This window comes from Mchenga conophoros, linkage group LG1 (genome assembly GCF_057382185.1).
Source record: "Mchenga conophoros isolate Kocher_MC1m ecotype Shallow Benthic linkage group LG1, M_conophoros_male_GT1.1, whole genome shotgun sequence".
Taxonomy (NCBI): domain Eukaryota; kingdom Metazoa; phylum Chordata; class Actinopteri; order Cichliformes; family Cichlidae; genus Mchenga; species Mchenga conophoros.
In genome coordinates, this window is record NC_140526.1 from 24,740,051 (window position 1) to 24,746,841 (window position 6,791).

Below are 6,791 nucleotides of genomic sequence, written 5' to 3' on the forward strand. Positions count from 1 at the left end.
ACACAGGTTAGTGCTGGTCTACATGTTCTTTGTTGTCATCCACTGACATAGATGCAGGTTTTGTAATCATAATCCATTTTATTCTTCCATGTACATTTTTTCTTACATGATTTTGTTTTTTCTGTGCAGAGTTTCCAAAAGGCGACGGCCCCGTCCAATCCCTGACAATATTGACCAAGACACAGTTGAATACAACACTGTTGACTGTGACACTGTGGACTACAACTACGATGACCGTGACACTGTGGACTACACCACTGATGATTTTATTGACTACAGTAGTGGCAGCAGCAGAGGTCTCTTTAGAGCCATCAAGGCATTGGGACTTTTGGTCCTCATGCTGGCCTTGTGTTTTGGTAAATGATCTCCTTCCACAAACAATTACAGTCTTTCTAGTACTATGTGCTTTTCTTCTGGATTAAGCTTCTCTTTTTATTCTGTGTTTCTCTTCATGCACCAGGATTGATTTTCAGTATTGGAGGGCTGAAAATGGACTTTTCCACCCCGTTCATGAGTGAGGTATAAAAAACATATGAAGCTCATAATATATTCCCTGAAAATTAATCAGATGACAGTTTATTATTATATATATATATTATAACACGAATGGTTCTTCTCATTTGCAGTACTTAATGAATAGACATGAACAGGTGGAAAGGAAGGTACAAGAGCTGCAAAGGGAGTTAATGGACTTAAGAAAAAGAATTGACTTCCTTCTTCCAGTTGGGGACAGGATGCCCAACTTTGCTCTGGAGGAACTGGGTAAGACATGAAATCGGATCAGAATTCACGTAAGAATTTCTTTGTTGTTGTTTTGCGATTCCTTTCTCACTCTGTGTTTTTGTCTACAGGAGCAAAGATTGTTAAAGAACAGTCTTCAGCATCCTACCTTTCAGAACAGGGTGGATTGAAGCTGTGGGGGCTTACATTGATACCCGCAAAACCACCCTGTGTAAGCTCAAGAGTCGTTATTCAGGTATAATCTACTTTCACAAAAAAACAAGATACTATCTCACACATCTGCATGATTTAATAGTCAAACACTAGCGGTCCAAACTGAACTCTGTTTTTGTTTCCTTTTCTCTGTAGGGTCGAGCACCCATGCTCCCAGCAGTGTGTTGGAGTTTTGCGGGTTCCCAGGGACATTTAACAATTAAGCTGTCACACAGCATCGCCATCAGTCATGTGACACTGGGTCACATTTCTAAGATGGTGTCACCATCTGGAAAGGTCTCCAGTGCTCCCAGGATGTTTTCAGTGTTTGTAAGTCACAGATTTCCACTGCACCACTGTTCAACTGTTGCATTTTACATATGTGTATATAGAGAACAACTTTATCTGTATTTATTTCTGTCTTTTCAGGGAAAGAGAGCATTAGACGACAGTGGTGTCCACCTGGGAACATTCGTCTATGATGAAAATGGAGATCCACTCCAAACATTCAGGATACCCGTGAGTACACTGTGCCATTATACACATGCACATAGACTTTTCTATCCAGAGTACTTAGAGGTTAGCTCCCCTTGCTATCTGTATATCCTCCCTCATAATAATCACAGTATTCCTAAATTTACCATCCTTTCAAGAGTCAAGAAAACTATTATGCAACTAACCCATCTGGTTTTTGTTTTGTCTCTCAGGACGACAAAGTAGACGTCATTCGCTTCATTACGCTGCATGTGTTGAACAACTGGGGCAATCGTGAGTATTCTTGTCTGTACAAGTTCCGAGTTCATGGAAAGCTGGCATAACTAGCTTCCCACGAACTCCATCTATAAAAGAAAAGAGAGGAAAAATGTGAAAGTGAATCAGACTGCAACACATATTTAAATAATTGTACTTGGAAAAAATTTTCAATTTAACCCATTTTTTTCCTCCAGCGAATGTCCATCCTACCAGGTAAGACATGTCTGATTAAGATGTTTACAGTCTGATTCACCTCACCCCCAACCAGCCGTGGCAGAGGGCTTGCCCCTCCCTGAGCCTGGCTCTGCCAGAGGTTTCTTCCTGTTAAAAGGGAGTTTTTCCTCTCCACTGTTGCCAAGTGCTTGCTCAAAGGGGATCATCTGATTGTTGGGGTTTTTCTTCTCTTATATTGTAGGGTTTTTACTCTACATATACAGTGCTTAACAAATTTATTACATCACCTGTCATAGAAATAAGAACACCCCAAATTCTTACATTAGGTGATGTTCAACTAACTTTGTTAAGCACTGTGTTATTGTGAATTGGCCCTCAATTGGAACTCATTTGGACTGAATTAAATTTCTTGTAAAACATAAAAATTCTCTAAATTGTCTCCACTGGAAATTTAGAGATATTTTTAAAATAACAAGAATAAAATTTTAAGAAAATATTTTTCATGTCTTTTGGTATTATTAATTGTAAGAGTATATTAAACAAGCGTGATAACACTATGGCCAGAGGATTTAAATTTTGAAAATGAACATTTAAACTCCCAAAAGTAAAGAAAGTAAAGTCCATGTTGCATGTGCTGAAAAGCCTTCACTGTGATGCAGGCTTTGAGGTTTAGTGAGTGTAGATAACAGCAATGTTATGGTTGTCCATACTGCCTCCTGTTGCTGCTGTTACGGAGAGTTCCAGCAGGTGTCGCTGTGGTTCTCTCTGGGGGTTATGTGTACTTCCTGTTACGAGTGTACAACGTTCATGTTGGCTGCTAATAAACGCCTGGCATACAGTTACAGCGGACTGATTATTATAAGCAAACCTACAGTGAGGTAACTTCAGGTTTAACCACGTGTTTGTAGTTGGGACACCAGATAGACCAGTGGTCGGCAACCTGCGGCTCCGGAGCCTCATGCGGCTCTTTAGTCCTTTTAGTGCGGCTCCGTGTGGCTTGGGAAAATAAATTTGTTATTGTTTTTTTAAGTAATTAGCTGAAGTGTATTTTATTCATGTTAGTTCTTTTTTAACTTGTAGTTCTAAATTGGAAGATTATTGTGATATTGAAATACAAACATAAAATTATATTCTTTTATTTTTTGATCACTCAAAATAAGCGTCACACTCGCGGAAGCCGGTGTACCCGCCTAAACGCCATGCATTTATCCAGACTTTCAACCCCAGGTAGGCCAATTATGGATCTTCGGATCCACATTATGTCAGCAGCTATTCTCCACCGTGAATTATGTTAAAAACAAACACCGCTGCGCCTCACAGACGACAGCTTACAGTCCTGCATAAAGATGAAAGTGACTTCGTACAGCCCCGATTTGCAGACGCTGTGCACAGAGGTTCAGGAGCAGAAGTCCCATTGTAAACATACCACGGCAGACTCCACGATGTTTCCATGAACATGTTTTTCAGCATCTCGCTATTGACCACTTTTCACACACAGTTGCTGTACAGCCGGCTGTAGCTTTTCAGCTCACAGCCCGACGTACACCAACAACAACAAAACAGCATAAATGGCACAGACGTTAAGGCGGCGAGGCGTGATTGCGGGTGCCGCTCAGGTGCGTCCGCCTCTCCTGCAGCAGCGCTGCAGACCACGCCCCGCCACACACATTAACCAGGTGAAATACATATTTACGCAGAATTTTGCAAATATCTGTTTTTTAATTTTTAGCAGCATAGTGCTTTTTTTCCAATTATTTTTTAAAAGTCAGGTCAAGGCTCCAAAAGCCCAACGACGATATAAGGGTGGCGGCTCACAACAGTTTTTGTTTGCTACATGGATCATTTTAGTTCAACTGGGTTCTTTCCTTTTGTTATATTTCTTTAAGAGTTCAAAATGTGTTAATTACATAAATAAAATAAAAATTTTATTTAAATAAAATTACAATTTTATTCATGTCATGATGTCACACAGTGGAAATTTGTGTTTTTATGTTTTATCAATCTGTGTATTGGTACATAGTGTTGATTTTATTTGCATGATTTTATTGTGATATTTATATTGCATGTTTGTTTATTGATATTTATACTGCATGGTTTTATCCTCATATTTATATTATGTGTGTTAATGTTGTACCATGTCCCTTTAATCCACTGTGGACTAAACAGACAATTGTAGGCACCTGTGAGGTGGGGGCGTTCCCCAAGGTGGCCTATCAGCCGCCAGGTTGACCTGTTAAAGGGGATAGTAAGCGCAGAGACAGGAAAAAAGGAGCGACGCACGAAGGGTGAGCAGGAGAAATAGGAACGCGTGCAAGCCCGCACGTGTGTGGAACGAACTGCTGCCTGACTGTGGGGTGCCGCGAGTCGTTCGGCGATCCAGTCCCAACGGCAACAGTGGGTGGTGATGGCCGCAATGCACAACAGGGCAGGGATGCCCTTCTGCCTGCATCTGACGGTGAGACGAGGGAGGCCGTGTTCAGGTGTGGAGTAGGGCGGGACTGTGCGGCGACGCGCTGTCCGGATGAGACAGGTCTGCGATAGGAGCCTCCTCCCTGGTCTGCTGCTGGCGAGTTTTATCATACCGGAAGAGGGGGGACTTCCGGATGTGCTTTGCCGTGTGAAGACGTGCGTGCGGAGGCTCCGTGTAAAAGTAGTCAAAATAGTGATATCGCCAGTTTGTTACCATTTTGAGGAAGCTCGGTTAATACGATTCGTGCTGTGGAGTGAATGAGGGTGCTCACGGGGCAATTTATGACCGAAAATGTCCAACCGACAGACCCGTGCCGGCGTAGAAAAGTTGCATGCGGATAGCAACACTGCCGCCGCAGCTAGCAAGGCCACTGCTAACCCAGCACGCGCCGACAACATGCCTCAGTGGGCTCAAGACATGATGTCCGAGATCAAAAAAACAAATGCTGAGATTACAAAATACTGAGAGGAGACAAAAACCGAGATCATGAGATGCAAGGAGGAAATAGAAAAAGGAAGAAAAGAGTCAAAAGCCGAGATGGAAAAGTGGGCTAAGAGTGTGGAAGATAACACTAAAGCTCAGTTTGAGTTGCTACGTGAGGAGGTGAGACTGATAAGCGAGACGTCCGTCAGTCTGGCTAACAAGATGGAAGCGCGGAAAAAAGAAGTGGATGACACGCTGAACGACCAGTCTGACAGTATAACCAGCATGGAGACGAAATTGAAAGAATTGGAGAAGGAGATGCTGACGCTGAGGAGACGTAGTGAAGATCTCGAGGCGAGATCACGACGCAACAACATACGCATCGTGGGGGTAAGAGAAGGGGCTGAGACGGGCAAGACGCCGTCGGAGTTCATAGCTGGACTGCTGAAAGAAAAACTGGGGCTATCGGTGACACCGACGCTTGACCGAGCACACCGAACACTCGGCGCGAGACGAGACGGAGCCGGGGCTCCACCGAGAGCGTTCGTGGTGAGATGCCACTACTATATAGAGAAGGAGGAGATACTGAGGAAGGCGAGGGAAATGGAGAGAACGCCGGAAGGTCGGAGTGGACGAATTCATATCTTCCCAGACTACACCCAGGAAGTAAACAACAAGAGAGCAGCCTTCAAAGAAGCAAGGAGCCTCCTGCGTACCTACGGGGGGGTCAGATATGGGCTCCGTTATCCGGCAACGCTGGTGATTACACCAGAAGGGGGACAAACGAAAACCTTCGAGACCCCAAAAGACGCCATGGAGTTCATCAAGAAGACGCTGACTCCCGGGTGAAACATATGGGCAGGTCTGAGCTTGGCTACGTATAAGGGCTACACTGATGTAAGGACTTAAATGTCTCAGGAAAGATATTGGTGATTGGATTTTGCAATATTGGTGAAGTACCACCTCATCTTGTTTTATATTTGAATATTTTGTTTAAGAAATTGCTTTATACTACTTACATGTTATTTTTGTATTACTGGATTTTATTTTCAAGGATCTTTTTGCTACAAGTTCCCCCCGACTGTTTTTTTTGTTTTTTTTCCCCTCCCCCCTCTTTTTAGGAGGTGGGTAGCTTAGAGGGTGATATTATATTTTTAGAACCATGGGATATTTTGCACGGAGCCGCACACGGTGGGCTTGGTGTGTAGGAGATGGTGGACCGGTTGGCCATGAGGGTGCTTGTTAATGAGCACTGTGTTTGGGTTCGTATTCATATATGCAATGTGTTGTGTGTTACTTGTGTATGTGTGTGTGTTGTTTCCCCATTTTTTCCCAGACACCGTCCCTTTATTTTTTCTGTTTTTGCTGCCAGACCTTCAGGGTGTGATCCAGATGGTGGACGACATGGGAGCGTAGTGGACATGTTGGGCTGTGGACTCCTGGCATGGCACCGGACATGGCTGTGAGCGGAATGGGCACGAACTTGATTAGCTGGAACGTAAGGGCGATCAACAAACCGGCTAAACGGAGTAAAATCTTTTCATATTTAAGAGACCAGGGAGCGGAGTAAGAGTCGAGGAGTGGCCATCCTTATACACAGGAATGTACAATTCATAGAAACAACCGCCATAAAAGACAAACACGGTCGATATGTTATTGTAGCTGGGAAATTATTCAATATGCCAGTAGTGTTGGCAAATATATACGCACCCAATTGGGATAATGTTCAATTTTTTAAGGATTTGTTTTCGTTACTACCTAACTTGGACACACATAATTTGATTTTGGGGGGAGACTTGAATTGTGTCCTAGATTTAACTCTGGACCGCTCTAGCCCAACACCCGGTGTGCTAAGTAAATCTGCTCAATGCGTTAACTCCTTTTGTGAAGCATATGGTATATTCGATCCATGGAGATATGCAAATCCAACTGTTAGACAGTACTCCTTTTATTCCCTGCCACACCAAACTTATACTAGAATCGACTATCTTTTTAGACAAGAAATTGACCCCAATGGTAATGCATGTATAGTACTATC

General features: G+C 43.2%; 1 protein-coding gene across 1 annotated transcript; it reads left to right on the forward strand.

The window, feature by feature from the left end:
- The first annotated feature begins 291 nt into the window (after positions 1–291).
- On the forward strand, positions 292–1,751 carry LOC146583426 (SUN domain-containing protein 3-like). Its single transcript, XM_085280717.1, has 7 exons — positions 292–356; positions 461–519; positions 627–762; positions 852–976; positions 1,090–1,263; positions 1,363–1,452; positions 1,641–1,751. Exons 1-7 carry the CDS (start codon positions 338–340, stop codon positions 1,749–1,751), a joined length of 714 nt encoding a protein of 237 aa, XP_085136843.1. The 5' UTR covers positions 292–337.
- Positions 1,752–6,791: the final 5,040 nt, after the last annotated feature.

What these genes read in the sequence shown, in the direction of transcription:
- LOC146583426 (XM_085280717.1), top strand. An exon ending in CCACCCCGTTCATGAGTGAG is followed by an intron (nt 520 to 626) that starts GTATAAAAAACA and finishes TCTCATTTGCAG; the next exon opens with TACTTAATGAATAGACATGA. An exon ending in GCTCAAGAGTCGTTATTCAG is followed by an intron (nt 977 to 1,089) that starts GTATAATCTACT and finishes TTTTCTCTGTAG; the next exon opens with GGTCGAGCACCCATGCTCCC.